At 42.5% G+C, this 22275-nt stretch overlaps 1 protein-coding gene across 1 annotated transcript; it reads right to left on the bottom strand.

Annotated features, from left to right (window-relative positions):
- Window positions 1-1663: 1663 nt before the first annotated feature.
- Window positions 1664-22188, bottom strand: MDM4 (MDM4 regulator of p53). Its single transcript, XM_059867464.1, has 11 exons — window positions 22050-22188; window positions 18819-18924; window positions 17496-17570; window positions 15214-15347; window positions 13503-13552; window positions 8515-8576; window positions 7676-7772; window positions 6420-6580; window positions 4895-5029; window positions 4295-4375; window positions 1664-3489 (listed from the first exon to the last, which is right to left on the bottom strand). Exons 2-11 carry the CDS (start codon window positions 18891-18893, stop codon window positions 2947-2949), a joined length of 1413 nt encoding a protein of 470 aa, XP_059723447.1. The 5' UTR covers window positions 18894-18924; window positions 22050-22188; the 3' UTR covers window positions 1664-2946.
- Between the last annotated feature and the right edge of the window lie 87 nt (window positions 22189-22275).

Below are 22275 nucleotides of genomic sequence, written 5' to 3'. Positions count from 1 at the left end.
GGAGGGGGGAAAGGGTTTTTTAACAAAAAAAAAAGACGGACGGCAGGCAAAACGGGATTTCGTGGACATGACCTTGAGGAGCCTCAGGATCCATGGGAGAGGAGCCTCTGGTGGTCCCGGATCCGTGTGGAGGGGCTGCTGGATTTGGCTGTGGATCCCAAAAAAACCCCACTGGGAAGATGGGAGGGGATGGAGAACTCTGAGGGGACGATGCCCCGAGTGGGTGAAGAGCCATAAAAGGAACCCCAAATCTGCATCCCCCAGCACCAGGGACACCCCAGAGGTGTCACCTCCCTCACTGGACAGTGCCTGCTTTGGAAATACAAAAAAACCCTCAAAAGTCCTAAAAAAAAAAAAAGGTTTCTTCCTTCGGGACCTGTGTGGGGTCTGGGGTTTCCTTTTTGGGGTTTTTGGAGCCTTGGGATCATCAAACAAAGCAACCCCAGTGTCACGTCCCTCTCTGGACAGTCCCTGCTTTGGAAATACAAGAAAAACCTAAAAAGTCCCTAAAACAAAAAGGTTTTTTTTTCCTTTGGGATCCGTGTGGGGTTTGGGGTTATTTGGAGCGTTGGGATCATCAAACCAAGTGTCACCCCCTGCTCTGTCATTGCTGTCACCTGGGGGGAAGCAGGAAGGGAAGATTTGGGATAGAAGAACAGGAAATGGTGATGGTGACATTCCCCTGTGGGACTGGATGGATCCTGGATCCCACAATATCCCAAAACTTTTTTAGATAAAGGGTAAACCTGGAAAAAAAAAAAGAAAAACAGAAAGAAAAGAGGGGAGGAAGAAGGGAAAAAACCAACCTGGGAATGTTGACATGCAGCGGGAGGGGTCCAAGAGGCATCGCTGGGATTTGGGAGAGGGGGAAAACTTGGATTTGTGGGTTTGGGAAATCAGGAAAACCAACCCTCAGCCATGGGAAGGTGTCCCTGAGCACCTTCTCCAGGCGGGAATGTGGATCCTGGAAGGAGGGAGAGCAGCAGGAGCTGGGCGTGGGTGCCCTCTAGTGAGCTCTGCCTTCTCCAGGAGCACTGATCCCAAAAAACAGCTGGAAAAGGAGAAAAACTCCTCTGGGAATTGTCACAGGGATGGGCTGGGGTGGGTGATCCCACGGGAATGTCAGAGGAAATGGGATTGGGAACGGGCTGGAGGCTCAAATCCAGAGGTTTTACTGAGAGGGATTTCGCAGACATTGGATGGGGAAAAACCTGCCTGGAAAGGAGAAAAAAATTCCTAAAAATGGGGAAAAGTCTGCCTAGAAAGGGGGAAAAAATCTGTCTGAAAAGAGGGGGAAATCTACCTGGAAAGAGGAAAAAAATGTATTTGAAAAGGGGAAACCTGCCTGAAAAGGGGGAAAAATTTTGCCTGGAAATGGGGAAAAAATTGCTTGGAAAAGGGTAAAAATCTGCCTCAAAAGGGGGAAAAATCTGCCTCAAAAGAGTGCTAATGAGGTTTTAAAGGAATTATTTTATCCCTCAAAACATGTTTAATTTTGAAGCCACTTTTCAAATCACTCAAAAATGAGGATTGTTTTAGCCTAAAGGACAGGTGAGGGCAGGTGGAACATCCCAAAATATCCCAGAGCTGCTGGAATTGAATCCTGCTGGACAGAGGTGACACAAAATAGACTTAAATATACAAAAACCAGAAGAAATAGAAATTAACGAGCCCAAAAAGAAAAATATAACATTATTATTATTATTTTTCCATCTCATTTGTGACTTGAGAGGTGTGGATTAAAAACTTGGATTTATTTCCCATCTGCAAGCAAGGAATTCTTCACCCTGCCGACCTTAAACAATAAAAAAATTAGGAATAAAGTTCTTCTTCTTCTCTCCAAAACAAATCCCCTGCCCTCCCACCATAAATATTTATTTCTGTCTTTAACTCTTAGCTTCAAAGGAATTGCACAAGTCGGGATTTATGGAAAAAAAACCATTCCAAAGGTTTCAATTTTTCCCAAATCTGCTGTTCTTGGTCAGGAGAAAGAATCCCAAGGGATAAAATCTGGCTGAAGATGGGAATTTGGGAAAATTTCCAAGCTGGGGTTTTGACCTCGAGGTGATTTCCATGGAAAAGTGGATCCTGCAGAGGATTCTTGGTGGAATTAAATCTTGGTACTCTTTGGTTTCGCTGGCTGAGCTCTGGAATTGGGGTTTGAGTGCAAAAATCTTCATTTTGGGGTTATTTCAGGGGCAGAAGGTCCTGCTCTCCCAAAAAGATCTCAATGACCATCTTGATCCTGCAGAGCGAGCTCTGGAATTGGGGTTTTTGTGCAAACAAACCTATTTTTGGGGTGATTTTAGTAGTAGAAGATCCTGCTAGGTCGTGAAGAACCCGATGGCCATCGTGATCTCCTTCCTGCACAAGCTGAAACTGGGATTTGAGTGCAAAAATCCAGATTTTGGGGTTATTTGATGAAGATCCTGATGACCATCATGATCTCCTTCCTGCACATGCTGAAACTGCGACTTGAGTGCAAAAATCCAGATTTTGGGGTTATTTTATGAAGATCCTGATGACCATCATAATATTTGAGTGCAGAAATCCAGATTTTGGGGTTATTTTATGAAGATCCTGATGACCATCATGATCTCCTTCCTGCACATGCTGTAATGAAGCTTTGAGTGCAAAAATTCCAGATTTTGGAGTTATGTGATGAAGATCCTGATGACCATGGTGATCTCCTTCCCGCACACACTGAAACTGGGATTTGAGTGCAAAATTCCAGATTTTGGGGTTATTTGATGAAGATCCTGATGACCATCATGATCTCCTTCCTGCACATGCTGTAATGAATGTTTGAGTGCAGAAATCCAGATTTTGGGGTTATTTGATGAAGATCCTGATGACCATCGGGATCTCCTTCCTGCACGTGCTGTAATGAAGGTTTGAGTGCAAAAATTCCAGATTTTGGGGTCACTTTAGGGGCAGAAAGCCTCCCTACCCCATGAAGATCCTGATGACCATCTTGATCTCCTTCCTGCACACGGGACACGGCGATCTCTTCTTCTTCAGCATCCTGGCACACCTGAAGCAGGCCACCAGGTGAGCAGTCCTTCCATGGACAATATTCCCATCCCGAGGCCTGTGCTGGCACAGGAAGCAGGGATTCAGCAGGGTTTTGATGCTCTCCAAAGATTCCATCTCCTCCTCTTTCTTCAGCTTGGCAAAATCCCGATTTTTCCCCTCCCGCGCCAAATCCAAGGACTCGATGGAGCCGCCGGGATCCACGTGGGGTTTGTTTTCTCCCAAGAAAAGGTGTTTGGGTTGGCCAACCGGGGCTGAGATCGTCCTCCTGCAGTCTGGGACGTCCATCCCTTCATCCTGCTCCTGCTTTTCCATGGAATTGATGTTGGAGAGGGACAGGGAATGGGGCAGTTTGGGGCAGTCCCGGTACCAGTCCTTGCGCAGGGCCCAGCAGCGGAAGCAGTACCTTTTTCCCGGAGAGTTGAATTTCCTGCACTTGGAGCATTGCCAGCAATCCTGAGGGATTTAAGGCAAAAATTCCAGCAAAAAATCAATTTATTTTTGGGGTATTCCTCGTTTTAGCCGTGTGGGAAAAGCAGCAAGGAAGCCTCGTTTAAAAAAAATTATTTATGAGTGATTTATAAGCTGGAAAATCAACATTTTGTGGCTTGGGATTGACTCATCCCGGATCTGTCCCTCATGAATTCCTCCTCTCCTTCCTCTCTCCCAGCCCTCTGGAAGAATCCAAGTTGGGGCAGTTTATTTTTATTTAATTTCAAGAGAATTTTCAATATTTTTCTCAAAATTCAAGGGGAGAGCTCCTGGAATTTGGCAGGAATTTGTTTTTCAAGCTCACCCATCACTTACCAGCTGTTGAATCTGCACAATTAATGGATTAATTAATTAATTATCTCACAGAAAAGGGCAGGAGGTGCACAAGTGCAGAGCCAGGACTCAGCTGTTCAAAGCCAGGGACATCCCCATTTATTCCAGGCTGGAAAATTCTGCTAAAAACCATTAAAATTCTGCTAAAAACCATTAAAATTCTGACTTTTTGAGTGATTATAAAGTGCTACTTGAGATTTCCAAGTCCCTTCCAAGGACAATCCTCCAGATCTCCATCCAGAGGTCAACATGGAATTAAAATCTTATTAAAACCTTATTAAAACCCTTATTAAACTATGCCCTGGTATCAACATAACTTCACCCAGTCACTTTTTTTTTTGGAAACGCACATGAAAATCAGCTTTTCCCACCCCAAAACCAGCAGCAGATGTAGGATGAGCCCTTCCAGCCCCAGGTGATCCCAAGGAATTCCCACCTCAGAAGCAGCCTCTGTGTCCGTGTCATCACTCAGGCACTGGGAATTCTCCAGCTCATCCAAGCACACATCCTCAGGCACCTGGAATTCCAGGAAAGCATTGTCAGAGGGTGGAAATGTCGGAATATTCCCTATTTATCATTTGCCTGGCGCTGCACATCCCAAATAAAGGATTACAGCATCACCCTGCTCATTAAATCACTTCTAAAAGGGAATTAAAAACATTTTCTGCAGTGGTTCTTTTGCAGAATGTTAGTAACTTTCACTGGCTTACCATGATCTCCTCTTTGAGTCTTTAGCTGACTCAATTTTTTAAAAGCCTTTTCCAAACTTAGTTCCATGATTTTTGATTTCTAACTCTTGCAGGTACTGGTCAGAAACCCACTTAAGTTGCTGCGAGAAGTTTAATTCATTTTCAATTGATTTTATGCCTTGAAAAATTGAATTTAAACCAAAACCCAAGCAGGAAAACCATCAAACACATGAGGAATGGTGACAGCCTTTTCTAAACAGGATTTAGCCTCTGGATGGGAACAGATCCAGCCTTTCCAAGGGCAGCATGGGATGAATTAAAACAGAGAAAAACTGGGCCAGGTGTACCTTGGTGTCACCTTCTGTGACCTCCTCACAGTCCAGCACTTCCACCTTGAGCCCAGCAGTGCCCTGGTCCAGGGGACACTCGTTGAGGAACCACAGGTCATCAGTGGTGTCTGAAACTATGGCAGTGTCAATGTCCTGGGGGGAAAAAAAAAACAGGAAAACCCATTTGGGAGCAGCTCCACATCCAGCACTGTCCCGCTCTCCTCTGCAACAATCTCCAAAGCCCCGGGCACCTCACTGCCCTCAGACACCCCTTTTGAAAATTTCTGCCTCACAGACCCCCCTTTTCTCAATTTCCACCTCACAGGCCTCCATTTTTAGAATTTTCCCCTCCCAGATTCCCTTTTCCCAATTTCCACATCACAGGCTCCCTTTTCCCAACCTCTCCCCAATTTCCACCTCACAATTTCCTCCTTCCCCCTCACCAACTCAGCTTTTCCCAATTTTCCCCTCACAGGCTTCTCTTTTTGTTGTATCTTTTCCCAATTTCTCCCTTACAGGCCCCCTTTTCCCAATTCCCACCTCACAGGTGTCCATTTTTAAAATTTTCACCTCACAGATTCCATTTTTTCCATTTTCCACCTCACCAGCTCTCTCTTTTCCCACTTTTCCCAATTTCCCCCTAACAGACTTCCATTTTTAAAATTTTCACCTCACAGATTCCATTTTTTTCCATTTTCCACCTCACTAGTTCCCTCTTTTCCCAGTTATCCCCTCACCAACTCAGTTTTTCCCAATTTCCCCCTCACAAGTTCTCCTCTTCCCAATTTCCCCCTCACAGGCTTCTCTTTTTTCCATTTTTCACCTCAAAACTTCCTCCTTTCCCCAATTTCCCCCTCACAATTTCCCCTTTTCCCAATTTCCACCTCACAATTTCCCCTTTTCCCAACCTTTTCCCAATTTCTACCTCACAAATTCCCCTCTTCCCAATTTTCACCTCATTAATTCCCCTTTCCCCAACCTTTTCCCAATTTCTACCTCACAAATTTCCCTTTTCCCAATTTCTACCTCACAAATTCCCCTTTTCCCAACCTTTTCCCAATTTCTACCTCACAAATTCCCCTTTTCCCAACCTTTTCCCAATTTCTACCTCACAAATTCCCCTTTTCCCAACCTTTTCCCAATTTCTACCTCACAAATTCCCCTTTTCCCAATTTCCACCTCACAAATTCCCCTTTTCCCAATTTCTACCTCACAAATTCCCCTTTTCCCAACCTTTTCCCAATTTCCACCTCACCATTTTCCCTTTTTCCAACTTCCAGCTCAGCCACCACCCTACAATGTTCACCCCAATAAAAAAAAGGGCAACTCCTGAAATTCAGGCACCTCTGAGGGCCTTGAGAAAAGAGTTTTGTTGATTTAAAAACCTTAAAATTAATCAAACACACAATAGGAAAGGCCCTGAGTGGGAAAAAGGCTGAAAATCCTGGAGTGGGAAGGGGAAAGGGAGAAAAAAACCAGAATATTTGATTTCCTTGGAAGGCAGAAGAGGAGAGGAAGAGGATGTGGGCCCCTCTTTACACACCTGGTTAGTCTGGATATCCGTGGATCCGTTACTCCTGGATTTGTAATTGCTTCTGAGATTCCCTAAAAACCACCACGGCAGCCCAGCCACGTCCCATTCCTCAAAAACCAGGTCCAGCTTGGGCTTTTTGCTTTTGGAGAGGTTTTCTATCAAATCACTGTCTGGAAGAGCCAAGCACAGTCCAAGTCATTGGGTAAGAGACACCAGCAGAGAAAAAAAATTGGGCTTAAATCTGATTTTTTTTACTTCTTGCATGAGGCTGAGAGCTCTGGGGTTTGGATGTCCCATCTGGCAAAAATCCCTGCACAAGTCAGGAACATCCCAGTGCCCTGTGCTGGAGCAGGCTGAGTTTAAATTAAAGTTTCACCACAAAAACAAAAATATTTCCCCAGCCAGCCCTGAGTGGGTTTCTGGAGTGATTTAAAATGTAAAAAGGACTGGTTGGAATTCAGCTGGCAGCTCCTGAATTCCCAAGAAGTGGGATCCATCCTGTCCATGCTCCAGCCTGGGATCCCAAAACTGAGCCCTCTGCATTCCAGGATCACCTTGGATCTCCCTCCCTCCAGTGCCTGGAGCTTCCAAGCCACAGCCAAGGCTGGTTGGTAAATCCAGGGAATTTTCCAAAGGTTTCCAAGGCTGGTTGGTAAATCCAGGGAATTTCCAGCTCTCCCATTTGAGCTGGAAACAAGGAGCTGCTTTTCCAACTGAGGCTCATTGATAAGAGAGAATAAAAAAGTAGAAAAATAGGAAAATTGCTTCTAAAACTTGTGAAATCTCCATGTGTGACCCAACCAAAAAATTTCATGGGGGAAATGTCAAAATATGACAGATCCACCCAAAAATTCTCATTTTTTTCAGTTCCCTGCTTGGTTTGCAGGGAACGACTGCAGCCAGCCCAGGCTGGGTTCTGTGAGCTCAGGAGCCTCCCTTGGGAAGGGGGATGGATCCAAGGATAATTCCAGCATTTAAAACACCCTCCAGCAAGGTCTGGAAGATTTTTTCTCATGGCATTACTCAGTGAGAGATGGGATTTTGGGGCTTAACCTGCCACTGCATTCAGAGCATTTATTTATGACCAGAAATTAAGAAAATATCTGTGGTGAACTTTGTAATTTCTCAAGCTTTTAGCACAAAGATTTTTAATTATTCTATTCCAAACTAGGGGGTTTTTGAGTCCCTCCTCCAGCATTTTGCTGCTCTGTGTCCCACACAGGTGGTTTGTAAGTGCTGTGATAATGCAGAAATTTGTCTCTCACCTTCACAAGTGTCACATTTGGACTCTGAGGTAGCAGGAGCTGAGGTTTTGCTGTCACTCTCCAGGATCCCAGAGTCAGATCCTTCCTCCTGGCTGAGCTGCAGGGAGGAAAATCAGGAATGAGCCCAGCAGAGCTTGCAGGGACAAGGGGATGCAGCACTTCCATCCCCAGGCACCAGCTGCAGGACGAGACCAAGCAGGTAGGAAGAGGAAATAATTCAGAATAAAAACTACAAACTATTTCTCTTTCAAGCCCCTGGAATCAGCAGGAACAACCGAGGAAAAATCTTTAGCTTGGCAAAAAATCCTAAAGTTGGTGTTTTTCATGTAGTAAAAGTTGATTTTGTGACTCTCTGACAGCTCCCAGCCTTCACCCCAAACCACACCTGGAAAACACTTTGGAGGCGCCAAGATTTTTCCTTGGTTTTCACCTCTGCCTGAAAAGCTGCTGGAAATAAATCCTAACTAGGCACAGTGAATTATTTCTTTGGCAATTCCTAGTGGGAGAAAAAGTGGGATAAAAGAGGGGGAAAAAGCAGGAAAACAGGGCTGGAGAAGCTGAGGGCTGGAAGTGCTGCACCCCAGAACAACGCGCTCAGAGACTGGCACTCTGTCACGAGGAGGAGAACAGAGAAGGGTGACTCTGTCCCTGCTCTGTGGATTCCAGAACTTTTTAAATTTGGGGATTTTTTATTTGGTTTTTTTTTTTTTCTCTCAGGAAAAAGGTGAGGAGCAGCACCACCACAACAACAACTAAAAGTTCTGGCAGTCCACCATGCAGAGGTACAGAGAAGGGGCGGCTCTGTACAAGAAAAGAACCCACTGGGCAGTGGGGTTTACCTGCAGCTGGTCTGGGCTGGGCTTAGCGACGCTCTGCTCCTTTGGGAGAGTCTGTGCAGCATCTGCAGATGGCAGGCAAAACACAAGGAAAAGCCTTCCCTGGAAATTCCCACTCTCACACCACACAGGGCCTGGGGCAAGCAAGCAAGCAGCCAGGCTTGGCAGACCTGGGCAACTCCTGCAGGTGAATCTGGGCTGCTCAGGGGGGGGGAAAGCTGGATTTGGGGAGAAGCAGCTGGGGGAAAATTCACAATATTCCTCCCTAAGGGAAAAAGTATTCTTCTTGCTATGGCCAAATTCAGAATATTCTTCCCTAAGGGAAAAATGATTCTTCTCGCTATGGCCAAATTCAGAATATTCTTCCCTAAGGGAAAAATGATTTTTCTTGCTATGGCCAAATTCAGAATTCTTCCCAAAGGGAAAAGTTATTATTTTTGCTATAGCTAAATTCAGAATATTCTTCCCTAAGGGAAAAATGATTCTTCTTGCTATGGCCAAATTCAGAATATTCTTCCCTAAGGGAAAAATGATTCTTCTTGCTATGGCCAAATTCAGAACTCTTCCCAAAGGTAAAAATGATTCTTCTTGCTATGGCCAAATTCAGAATATTCTTCTCAAAGGGAAAAGTTATTATTTTTGCTATAGCCAAATTCAGAATATTCTTCCCAAAGGGAAAAATTATTTTCTTGCTATAGCCATCCCAAATTCAGAATATACTTCCCAAAAGGAATAATTTTTCTTATTCCTACAGTCAAATTCAGAATATTCTTCCCAAAGGGAAAAAGTATTCTTCTTCATACAGCCAAATTCAGAATACTCTTCCCTAAGGGAAAAATTATTATTTTTGTTATAGACAAATTCAGAATATTCTTCCCAAAGGGAAATATTATTCCTTTTGTTATAGACAAATTCAGAATATTCTTCCCAAAGGGAAATATTACTCCTTTTGTTATAGACAAATTCAGAATATTCTTCCCAAAGGGAAATATTACTCCTTTTGCTATAGCCATCCCAAATTCAGAATATTTTTCCCTAAGGGAAAAATGATTCTTTTGGCTATAGAAAAATTCAGAATAATCTTCCCAAAGGGAAAAGTTATTCTTATTCCTACAGCCATCCCAAATTCAGAATATTTTTCCCAAAGGGAAATATTCCTTTTGCTGCAGCCATCTCAAATTCAGAATATTCATCCCAAAGGGAAAAACTATTATTTTTGCTACAGCCAAATTCAGCCTATTCTTCCCAAAGGGAAAAGTTTTTCTTTTGGATTTGGAATTGCTCCTGAGGTTGCCTAAAAACCACCAGGGCTTTGAGTGAGAGTTTCCAAGGCTCTTTTGCACATGCAGGGAATTCCCCAATCCCATTTCAGCTGGAAACACCCTCGTTTTGCAAGGAGCTGCTTTTCCACCTGAGCTTCTTCAAAATGAGAGAATAAAAAGTGGAAAAGCAGGAAAATTGATTCTGAAATCTCCACCAGTGTCCCAGCAAGAAATCCCAAGGGGGAAATGTCAAAATACGACAGATCCACCCCAAAAAAATCCCATTTTTGTTCAGCTCCCTGCTTGGTTTGCAGGGAATGACTGCAAAGCCATTCCTGAAGGACCAGGATTGCACAGGGAATCCCAGCTGGAAGGTGAACAGGGAATTTTTGGGAATTTCTGAGGATTTCTTGCTCTTCTTGAAGGGTTTGGGCATGAGGATAAAGAGCAAAGAAGGGAAAATTCCATGCACAGGCTTGGACACAGCTGGAAGCAGCTGCTCCCAAGAGTTAATTAAAAGGCTGAGCTAAATTAACAAGAATCCAATTAAGAGGAATCTTTCTGAGCCTGGCTTGGAGCAGAGAGAACAAAAGATGCCAGGCTGGCTCCTGCCTGCTCCCCCTTCCATGGAACAGGAAAATTCCCTTTGGATGAGGCTGAATCCCACCAGGAATCACATCTGGATGGGGAAGATCTGAAAATGGCAGAAAATTCCACCAAAAAATGGCCTTTAAACGGAGCAAAATTCACAAATTCCTGCTTTTATTCCTTTCATCCCCTTCCAGCTGCTGGGGTTTGATTCCTGATGGAAAACAGGAGCCTGGGAACAGGGAGAAACCCTTCCAAAATCTGATTTTTAGGGAGTGAGAATACTCCAGGGGCTGGAAGGTTTCCTTCTGGAGCTGGTAAATTCCATCAAATTCAGCCTGAAGTGAGGATTCCTAAATGCAGCCAGAAAAGTGGGCAGGGAATGGGGGAAAGTGGCCAAGGAAAGAGGGGGAAATTAGAAAAGGGGGAAAAAATAGAAAAGAAAAGAATTAGAAAATGAATTCTTCTTTATTTAAAAGGGGGGGGAATAAGGATCATGGGGGAAATCAGAAAACAAAAAGGGAAAAGAATCAGGAAAAGCGGGGAGAAAGAATCAGGAAAAGGGGGGGAGAAAGAATCAGGAAAAGGGGGGGAGAAAGAATCAGGAAAAGGGGGGGAGAAAGAATCAGGAAAAGGGGGGGAGAAAGAATCAGGAAAAGGGGGGGAGAAAGAATCAGGAAAAGGGGGGGAGAAAGAATCAGGAAAAGGGGGGGAGAAAGAATCAGGAAAAGGGGGGGAGAAAGAATCAGGAAAAGGGGGGGAGAAAGAATCAGGAAAAGGGGGGGAAAAAGAATCAGGAAAAGGGGGGAGAAAGAATCAGGAAAAGGGGGGAGAAAGAATCAGGAAAAGGGGGGGAGAAAGAATCAGGAAAAGGGGGGGAGAAAGAATCAGGAAAAGGGGGGGAGAAAGAATCAGGAAAAGGGGGGGAAAGAATCAGGAAAAGGGGGGGGAAAGAATCAGGAAAAGGGGGGGGGAAAGAATCAGGAAAAGGGGTGGAAAGAATCAGGAAAAGGGGTGGAAAGAATCAGGAAAAGGGGTGGAAAGAATCAGGAAAAGGGGTGGAAAGAATCAGGAAAAGGGGGGGGAAAGAATCAGGAAAAGGGGGGGGAAAGAATCAGGAAAAGGGGGGGGAAAGAATCAGGAAAAGGGGGGGGAAAGAATCAGGAAAAGGGGGGAAAATGAGTCAAGAAAGGGGGGAATCATACAAGATAACAGAAAAAATTAGGCAAGAAAGGAGGGGGAATTATAAAATGGGGGAAATTATAAAAGAAAAGGGAGGAAATGTTAGTCCAGAAAGGGGCAAAATTGACAAGGAGGAAAATTAGGCAGGAAGGGGGAAATGAAAAATAAGAAAAGGGGAGAAATTAAACAAGAAAAGGGGAAAATTAGAAAAGGAAGGGAGAAAAGCTAGACAAGAGGAGGAAAATGAACCAAATCCAGTCATTCCTGTGCTGGGCTGGAGGAAAGGGAACAGCTGGAAAAGAAGGAAAAAGGGAGGGAAAGGAAAGAAAAAAGAGAGAAAAGGAAGGAAAAAAGAGAGAAAAGGAAGGAAAAAGGGAGGGAAAGGAAGGAAAAAGGGAGGGAAAGGAAGGAAAAAGGGAGGGAAAGGAAGGAAAAAGGGAGGGAAAGGAAGGAAAAAGGGAGGGAAAGGAAGGAAAAAGGGAGGGAAAGGAAGGAAAAAGGGAGGGAAAGGAAGGAAAAAGGGAGGGAAAGGAAGGAAAAAGGGAGGGAAAGGAAGGAAAAAGGGAGGGAAAGGAAGGAAAAAGGAGAGAAAAGGAAGGAAAATGGGGGGGAAATTAAGGAAAAGAGCCTGAGGCTCCGTCCCTGTGCACTCCAGGTCTGGTCTGCCAAGCTTGGTTGGTTTGGGTCACACTCACACACAGCCAGGTCTAACTCAGCCCTAGGACAGCTCTTCCTGAGCCAGGCTTAAAGCAAGGCCAGGGCTGGCTCCCAGGAAAAGGCAGCAAAGCTCAGCTCTGCACACACACAGCTCTGTCTGGGAGGAGGGAAGGCACTCACACAGCTCTCCTGCAGCTCAAAAGTTCAAAGAGAATTCAAAAGATTCTTCTAGAAAATCAATCCAAATCGAAAAAAAAGAATCTTCTGTAAAAAAATCCAAGGCAGAAACGGCCACGGTTTTAATTTTATTTTGAATTTCTCCACATGTGCCTGAGCCCTCCTAAAAGTTTAAATTAAAAAATGGGAAATGTGGCACAAAATTCCACAGCTGGGGATTAAATCCATTTTATCTGTTAAAAAATGGGAAATGTGGCACAAAATTCCACAGTTGGGGATTAAATCCATTTTATCTGTTAAAAAATGGGAAATGTGGCACAAAATTCCACAGTTGGGGATTAAATCCATTTTATCTGTTTTAAAAAATGGGAAATGTGGCACAAAATTCTCCAGCTGGGGATTAAATCCATTTTATCTGTTAAAAAAATAGGAAATGTGGCACAAAATTCCAGAGATGGGGATTAAATCCATTTTATCTGTTTTAAAAAATGGGAAATGTGGCACAAAATTCTCCAGCTGGGGATTAAATCCATTTTATCTGTTTAAAAAATAGGAAATGTGGCACAAAATTCCACAGCTGTGGATTAAATCCATTTTATCTGTTTTAAAAAATGGGAAATGTGGCACAAAATTCCCCAGCTGTGCCAGTGGAGTTGATTTTTTTCCCAGTCCTACACCAAGAACTGGTTTCAAGGAAGTCACCCCAGCTCAGATAAATTAATTTGAGAAGAAATTTCCATTTGGATGGAGTTGAATTTAATTCCTCTCATGAGCTGGGCAAGCTGCAAGGTTCAAGGTTCAAGCCTTGAAGAATTTTTAGCACTCTTAGTGATGATCAAAATACAAAATGAGGTGAGAGCAGGAAAAAAAAAAACCCAAAAGATTGATTCCAGTCAAGGAGGGGATTTAAGGATTCAGCTTTGGCTCAAATTTGGAGTTTTTGGCACCACTCAAACAGCTCCTGGCACACAGAAAAGACACAAACTCCGAGAGATTCACATGGCAAAGGTTTTGAGAGAAGTTTATTCCTCCTGCAGCCCCAGGATTTGGGATTTTCCTGGATTTTTTTCCTTGTTTTTGGTACTTACCAGGTCAGAGAACATTTATGGAATGGGACCAACCTACCTGGGAGGGCAGCAGGGCTCAGGTTCCTCTTCAGCATCTCGTACACGGGGCTGGGGAGGGCCAAAAATCCCCTTTAGTGCCCACAGAAACCCCAAAAACCCCAAAATCATTTCTTCTTTTATCGATTTCATTATCAACATTCTTAGGGAAACTGATTTTCCTACAGACCCCAGAAAAAACTGAGGATTTCCTTCCAGGGAGACCTCAAAAAAACAGTGGGGTTTTTACTAGAGAGACCCCAAAAAAGTGATTTTTTTTTTATTTTTCCTAGAATGAGCCCAAAAACCACAGGGAATTTTTCCCCAGAGACCCCAAAAACCAGAGAATTTTTTTTCCTGGAGAGTTCCTAAAATCCCACAAGGAATTGTTCTCTAGAGACCCCAAAACCAGTGAATTTTTTTCCCCCAGAGACCCCAAAACCACTGAGTTTTTTTCCTAGAAAGCCCCTAAAACCCACAGGGATTTTTTCCCCTAGAGACCCCAAAACCAGCAAATTTTTTTCCCTGGAGAGATCAAAAACCACAGGGAATTTTTCCTAGAAAACCCCAAAAAAACCAATTTGAATTTTTTAACAGCTCTTCACAACACTCACCTCAAACCTCAGAAATTCCTGAAATTCACCCCCCAGAACCAAAATCCACAGAGCTGTCCCTGCATCCCACCAGAAAAAAAAAGGGAATTTTTTCAGCTTTTCCAGATAAAAATAGGAATTTTTTTTCAGCTTTTCCAGATAAAAATGGGAATTTTTTCCCCAGCTTTTCTGGATAAAATGGGATTTTTTTTTTCAGCTTTTCCAGATAAAAATGGGAATTTTTCCTTCAGATTTTCTGGATAAGAATGGGAATTTTTTTCACTTCTACAGCTAAAAATGTGAATTTTTTCAGCTTTTCCAGATAAAAATGGGAATTTTTTTCCAGATTAAAATGGGAATTATTTTCAGATTTTCTGGATTAAAATGGGATTTTTTTTTTTCCAGATTAAAATGGGAATTATTTTCAGATTTTCTGGATGAAAATGGGGTATTTTTTTTCCAGATAAAATGGGAATTATTTTCAGATTTTCTGGATAAAAATGGGATTTTTTTTCAAGATTAAAATGGGAATTATTTTCAGATTTTTCCAGATAAAAATGGGATTTTTTTCCAGATTAAAATGGGAATTATTTTCAGATCTTTCTAGATAAAAATGGGATTTTTGCCCCCCAGCTTTTCCAGATAAAAATGGCAATTTTTCCTCAGACTTTATGGATAAGAATGGGAATTTTTTTTCACTTTTCCATCTAAAAATGTGAATTCTTTCAGCTTTTCCAGATAAAAATGGGAATTTTTTTTCAATTTTTCCAGATAAAAATGGCACATTTTTTCCAAATTTTCTGGATTAAAATGGCAACTTTAATTTTCAGCTTTTCCAGGTAAAAACGGCAAATTTTTTTCAGTTTTTCTACATAAACTGGAAACCACTTTTTTTCAGATTTTCTGGATAAAAACAGGAACTTTTTAAACTTTTCCAGATAAAAAAGGGTATTTTCAGCTTTTCCAGCTAAAAATGGACAGCTTTTCATGATAAAAATGTGAAAATTTTCAATTTTTCCAGCTAAAAATGTGAATTTTTTCAGCTTTCCCAGCTAAAAATAGGGGTTTTTTTAGATTTTCCTGCTAAAAACCTGTTAATTTTTTCTCTTTTCTGGATAAAAGTGGGATGTTTTTCCCTACCTGGGGTCTTTGACAGAGAAGCTCTGCAGTCCCAGCAGCTCTCCCAGCTGATCTCCCCCGCAGTGCACCAGGTGCTGCTGCCTCTTGTCGTAGAGCTGCCGGGCCATGATGTACTGGCCCAGGAAATGCATCACCTGTGGGGACAGCAGCTCCTGGGAATCCATTCCCTGCGAGTTTGGGATGCTGGGAGGGGAATTCGAGGGGGTTTTGGGGTGCTAGATATGGGGGGGGCTGTGTTGGAGTAAAGGTTTGGAGTGCAGGATGGAAACGTCCTGGTGCTAAAGGATATTTGGGGTTAAATCCAAATTTGCAATCCAGTTTTGGAGTGCAGTTCAAAGTGCATTATCCCAGTTCAAAAGGGGCTATTCCCAGTTCAAAAGGGGTTATTCCCAGTTCAAAAGGGGTTATTCCCAGTTCAAAAGGGGTTATTCCCAGTTCAAAGGGGGTTATTCCCAGTTCAAACTGCACTATTCCCAGTTAAAGTGGGGTTATCCCAATTAAAACTGCATTATTCCCAGTTAAAGTGGGGTTATCCCAGTTTAAAAGGGGTTATTCCCAGTTAAAATGGGGTTATTCCCAGTTCAAACTGCACTATTCCCAGTTAAAGTGGGGTTATCCCAGTTCAAAAGGGGTTATTCCCAGTTAAAGTGGGGTTATTCCCAGTTCAAAAGGGGGTTATTTCCAGTTAAAATGGGGTTATCCCAGTTCAAAAGGGGTTATTCCCAGTTAAAGTGGGGTTATCCCAGTTCAAAAGGGGTTATTCCCAGTTCAAACTGCATTATCCCAGTTCATACTGCACTATTCCCAGTTAAAGTGGGGTTATCCCACTTCAAAAGGGGTTATTCCCAGTTAAAACTGCACCATTCCCAGTTCAAATGGGGTTATCCCAGTTAAAATGGGGTTATTCCCAGTTCAAACTGCATTATTCCCAGTTAAAATGGGGTTATCCCAGTTCAAAAGGGGTTATTCCCAGTTAAAATGGCATTATCCCAGTTCAAACTGCATTATCCCAGTTCAAACTGCACCATTCCCAGTTCAAATGGGGTTATCCCAATTAAAACTGCATTATTCCCAGTTAAAATGGGGTTATCCCAGTTCAAACTGCATTATTCCCAGTTAAAGTGGGGTTATCCCAGTTCAAAAGGGGTTATTCCCAGTTAAAATGGGGTTATTCCCAGTTCAAACTGCACCATTCCCAGTTCAAATGGGGTTATCCCAATTAAAACTGCATTATTCCCAGTTAAAGTGGGGTTATCCCAGTTTAAAAGTTCAAAATGGGATTATCCCAGTGACCCCAAAGTGTCTCCAAAAAGTCCCCAAGAAGTGACCAAGTGTCCTCCAAGTGACCCTCAAGTATTCCCAAAAACTGACCCTGAAGTGTCCTCAAAGTACCCCAAAAAATGTCCTCGAAGTGCTCCCAAAGTGTCCCCAAAGTGCCCCCAAAACTGACCCTGAAGTGTCCCTAAAGTACCCTCAAAATGACCTTGAAGTGCCCCTAAAAAGTGACCCCAAAGTGTCCTCAGTGACCCTTAAGTGCTCCCAGAAAAAGCCCTCAAAGTGATCCTGAAGTGACCCCAAAAAGTGACCCTGAAGTGTCCCCAAAGTGTCCCTGAAGTGCCCCCAAAATGTCCCCAAAAACTGACCCTGAAGTGTCCTTAAAGTACCCTCAAAATGACCCTGAAGTGCCCCGAAAAGTGACTCCAAAGTGCCAAAAGTGACCCCAAAGTGTCCTCAAAGTGATCCTGAAGTGACCCCAAAAAGTGACCCTAAAGTACCCTCAAAATGACCCTGAAGTGCCCCAATAAGTGACTCCAAAGTGCCCCAAAAAGTGACCCCAAAGTGTCCTCAAAGTGATCCTGAAGTGCCCCAAACAGTGACCCCAAAAATGCCCTCAAAGTGATCCTGAAGTGCCCCAAAAATCTGACCCCAAAGTGACCCCAGAAAAAGCCCTCAAAGTGATCCTGAAGTATCCTCAAAGTGACCCCAAAGTGACCCCAAAGTGACCCCAGAAAAAGCCCTCAAAGTGATCCTGAAGTGCCCCAAAAAGTGACCCTAAAGTGCCCTCAAAGTGATCCTGAAGTGCCCCAAAAAGTGACCTTGAAGTGCCCCAAAAATGACCCTGAAGTGCCCCAAAAATGACCCTGAAGTGCCCCAAAAATGACCCTGAAGCACCCCAAAAATCTGACCCCAAAGTGATCCCCAAGTGTCCCTAAGAAGTGTCCCCAAGGTGTCCCCACAGGTAAACTGGGCCGATGTCCCAGGGCCTGAAGGGGTGCCCCCACCTCTTTGAGGGTGAAGGAGTCGCCCTGGGCCCCCGCAGCCTGCAGGATCCTCAGCAGGGGCAGCTTGGGAACCACCTGGAAAACACAGCAGGGATCTCCTGGAATTCTGGGATCGAACCTGGAACCGCCCCAAAAATACCCCCACAAAAAAAATATCCACACAAAGAAATACCCCCAGCAAAAAAAGAATCCCACTAGTTTATCAATATTTCCCCCCTATTTATCAATACCAACAATATTTCCCCACCATTTATCAATACTATCAATATTTCCCCATAATTTATCAATACCAACAATATTTCCCCACCATTTATCAATACTATCAATATTTCCCCACTATTTATCAATATTTCTCCACTAATTTACCAATATTTTCTCATTATATATCAATATTATCAATATTTCTCCACTATTTCTCAATACTATCAATATTTCCCCACCATTTATCAATAGTTCTCCACTAATTTACCAATATTTCCTCATATATCAATATTATCAATATTTCCCCACCATTTATCAATATTTCTCCACTAATTTATCAATATTTCCCCACCATTTATCAATATTTCTCCACTAATTTATCAATATTTTCTCACTATATATCAATATTATCAATATTTCTCCACTAATTTATCAATATTTTCTCACTATATATCAATACTATCAATATTTCCCCATTATTTATCAACACTATCAATATTTCCCCACCATTAATCAATATTTCTCCACTAATTTATCAATATTTTCTCATTATATCAATATTATCAATATTTCTCCACTATTTATCAATATTTCTCCACTAATTTATCAATATTTTCTCATTATATATCAATATTATCAATATTTCTCCACTATTTACCAATACTATCAATATTTCCCACTATTTATCAATATTTCCCCACCATTAATCAATATTTCTCCACTAATTTATCAATATTTTCTCACTATATATCAATACCAACAATATTTCCCCACCATTTATCAATACTATCAATATTTCCCCATAATTTATCAATATTTCTCCACTAATTTATCATTATTTTCTCACTATATATCAATATTATCAATATTTCCCCATTATTTCTCAATACTATCAATATTTCCCCACCATTTATCAATATTTCTCCACTAATTTATCAATATTTTCTCACTATATATCAATATGATCAATATTTCCCCATTATTTCTCAATATTATCAATATTTCCCCACTATTTATTCCTTTTTTTTTTGAATTTCATTAAAACCACTGCTCTGAGGAGGAAATAACCCAGATCAATGATGGGAGCGAGTGCTAATGAGCTGATAATTAATGGTTAATGACCTGATTGGCTTGGCCCAGGGTGATCCTGCAGGAATTCCCGGCTCCTGGAGGTTGGCTGGAATTTGGGAAGCTCATCCTGGCAGTGAGAAGCTGCTCAAGCACCGACCTGGAAATGAATTTGGGGTTAAAATCAACCCGAAAATCTTATTTTTAATCCTGGCCCGGGTCCCTCCCGCTTTGTGCTGCTCCAGGGAAAAAAAAGGAAAATAAAAAAGAAAAAACAAAAAAGGAAAAAAAGAAAAATATTTGGGAAGGGTTGATTCAAGCACACCAAATATTCAAATTTTTAAATTATAATTGAAATTATAACAGCGTCAATCCTTTCCCCAGTTCATATTTCTCTAATTTTTAACTGATTTCTGAGGGGAAAAAATGAAAATATTGACCACAAACAATTTTAAATGAGCTGGACGGGGTTGAGTTAAACTTGATAAATATTTAAATTTGTGAGGGGTATTAACAGTGACTTGGAATAATTCAGATTATAACAGCTTCACTCCCTTCCCAGTTCATATTTCCCTAAATTTTAACCAATTTCTGAGGGGATAAAAACAAAATATTGACCACAAACAATTTTAAATGAGCTGGACGGGGTTGAGTTAAACTTGATAAATATTTAAATTTGTGAGGGGTATTAACAGTGACTTGGAATAATTCAGATTATAACAGCTTCAATCCTTTCCCCAGTTCATATTTCTCTAATTTTTAACCGATTTCTGAGGGGAAAAAATGAAAATATTGACCACAAACCCCTTTAAAATGAGCTGGACAGGCTTGAGTCAAACTTCATAAATATTTAAGTTTATTTAGAGCATCGACAGTGACCTGGAATAATTCAAATTATAACAGCTTCACTCCCCTCCCAGTTCACATTTCCCTAAATTTTAACCAATTTCTGAGGGAAAAAAATGAAAATATTGACCCCAAACACCCTGAAAATGAGCTGGACAGGGTTAATTCCAACTTAATATTTAAATTTGTGAGGAGCATCGACAGTGACCTGGAAAAATTCAAATTATAACAGCTTCACTTCCCTCCCAGTTCACATTTCCCTAAATTTTAACCCATTTCTGAGGGAAAAAAATGAAAATATTGACCACAAACCCCTTTAAAATGAGCTGCATTTACCGACCTTGCCTTTTTCTGCCTGGCAGGAAAATCCTGGGATTATTTTCCCGGGATTTTGCTCCCGAGGATGCTCCGGGAGTTTCTCTAAAATTCGCTTTTTTCAAACCTCGCCCGAGGGAGGGACACGGGGAGGGACCGAGAGTGGCCGATAACGGCTGGGCTGAAAATCAGCTCGGAAAAAGGAAAAAATCCCATTTATTCTCCCTCCCCTTTTCTTGGAAAAAAATTCAGGGCTGAAGGATGCGAATTTTAACCTTTTCAGCGCTGATTTTATCACTGAAAACCTCCGGGTTTTGAAGAAAAATGGGGTTTTTTTTAGGTAGTTTGCTTCTCGTTAATATTCGTATTTAACCGGAAATTAATGCTGGCGTTAATTAAGGTTTTGTTCACGAGTTTTAAAATATTTTCAGGAGAAAATAGAATGAAATTTAGGGGTATAGCCCCATTGAAAAGCTCCCACGTGGTGGAAATTCCTATAAAAATAAAATGGAATTTCGTGCTCCCAGCTCAGAAACTTGGGATAATTCCAATGCCAAATTTGGGATAATTCCAATGCCAAATTTGGGATAATTCCAATGCCAAATTCGGGATAATTTCACCTCCCAACCCCCATCCAGAAATGGATTTCTGGGGATTTTTTAGGTGCTGAAAAATCTCGAGAGGAAATCGTGAATCACCCCCGAGTCATGAGCTGAGCAAATTTTCCACTCCAAAATTTTCACCCCAGCCAAGGGAAGGATTCATTTGCCTCTTTTATGACTAAAAAAAAAAATGCCTTTTTTATGACTAAAAATTCCTTTTTTGAGTCACCAAAAACCCCCCAAGACACCGCAGCTTTTTTCGAACTAAAAATCTCAAGTGGCTGAAAAGTCAAATTAAAATTTATTCAAGCTTAGATGGGTTTTTTTAAGGTCTAAATTGAAGGGAAAAAAATTCGTTTTAAAATTCAATTTAAAACTAGAAACACAGCAGGGGTTGGGGCTCAGGTGACAGCGATTTTTCCAACTTCAAATAAAGTAAAATACTGAAAATAAAGTTGGGATTTTAGGGAATTTTAGGCAAAACAGCCCTGAAGGGGAAGATTTAAACAGGCACTGATGCAATCATGAAGTCACTGATAAATTAATTAAGTTTGTCCTCATCAGCCCCTGAGGGGGTTTCATACCTTAAATTTAGCCTTTTAATTAAAAATTTACTTTAAAAATTCGGATTTGTACCTGAGTTTTGTGGCCGGCACGATGCATTTGGAATTTTGGGCAAATGTGAGGAATTTTACCCCAAAAATGCCACCAAAACCTTGGGTAAATAAAAGATAACAAATGGAAAAAACGTTGTGCGACCGCTCCTTTGGTTGTGAAATGTTGCGAAAGAGGGAGGAAAACCAAAAGCGATCAATTACAATGACAAAAAAAAGCGAATTTCCCTGCAAATCTCCCTCGATCCCCGCAGGAATTTGGGATAAGGAAACACTTCCACCAACCTGAATGTTCCTGATTTGTGGCTATTTTTATTTTTAAAGGAAAAAAATGGCTTTTTCACAATAGTTGAGGCAGCTTAAGCCAATAAAACAAAAAAATTGTGGGATCAATCAATCCCTCAGCTCGCGTTTATGGGGTGAAATCCTGGAAAAATGGAATTTCAGAGCGGTTTGGGATGGAATAAAACTAAAAATCAATCCCATTCCATGGGCAGCGACATCTTCCACAATCCCAGGGTTTTCCAATCTGCTTGCAGGGATGGGGCAGCCACGGATTCTCTGGGAATTCCGTCCCAAGGACGGATTTATTCCCAAAATCCCGATTTATTCCCGATATCCCGGTGTCAGCCTGCAGCCATTCCCCCTTCTCCTGTCACTCCAGGCCTTTGGGAACATTCCCCATCCATCTTTCTCGATCGGCTCACAATTAAATCACCCCCAAGCTTCCTTCCTCCAGGCGGGACAATCCAAATTATCTCAGAATTTCCCGGGAAGAGATAAAAGTTCAGGGACGCTCCCGCCGCCCCAGGCCCCTCCCGCCGGCACCGCCTCCTGCCCCCCCTCAGCCTCCTCAGCGCCCCCTCAGCCCCCGGCGAGCCCCGCGTTCCCCTCAGCGCCCTGCTCACCCTACAGCCGCTCCATGAGCTCCGGGCAGGGGCTTGGGGAGGGGAAGGAGCCCCTACACCCCCGGAGGGCTCCGCGCCTCCATTTTAGCGGGGTCCGGGCCGCCGCTTCCCCTCACGGCCAACATGGCGGCGGGGCCATAGAGCGGAGAGGGGATGTGCGGCTGGAAGGGACGTGGTGGTGGCGTGGGTGTGTGGCGCCCCCTAGCGGGGTGGAGGACCACGGCGG

This window comes from Haemorhous mexicanus, chromosome 25 (genome assembly GCF_027477595.1).
Source record: "Haemorhous mexicanus isolate bHaeMex1 chromosome 25, bHaeMex1.pri, whole genome shotgun sequence".
Classification (NCBI taxonomy): domain Eukaryota; kingdom Metazoa; phylum Chordata; class Aves; order Passeriformes; family Fringillidae; genus Haemorhous; species Haemorhous mexicanus.
This window is presented reverse-complemented; position numbering and strand designations above follow the sequence as displayed.

Coding starts and splice junctions, on each gene's coding strand:
- MDM4 (XM_059867464.1), bottom strand. CDS start 18,893: ATGAGCTTCCCAAATTCCAGCCAACCTCCAGGAGCCGGGAATTCCTGC. Junction 8,577..13,502: donor GAGCCCTGCTGCCCTCCCAG/GTAGGTTGGTCC, acceptor TGCCATCTGCAG/ATGCTGCACAGACTCTCCCA. Junction 6,581..7,675: donor CAAATGTGACACTTGTGAAG/GTGAGAGACAAA, acceptor TGGCTCTTCCAG/ACAGTGATTTGATAGAAAAC.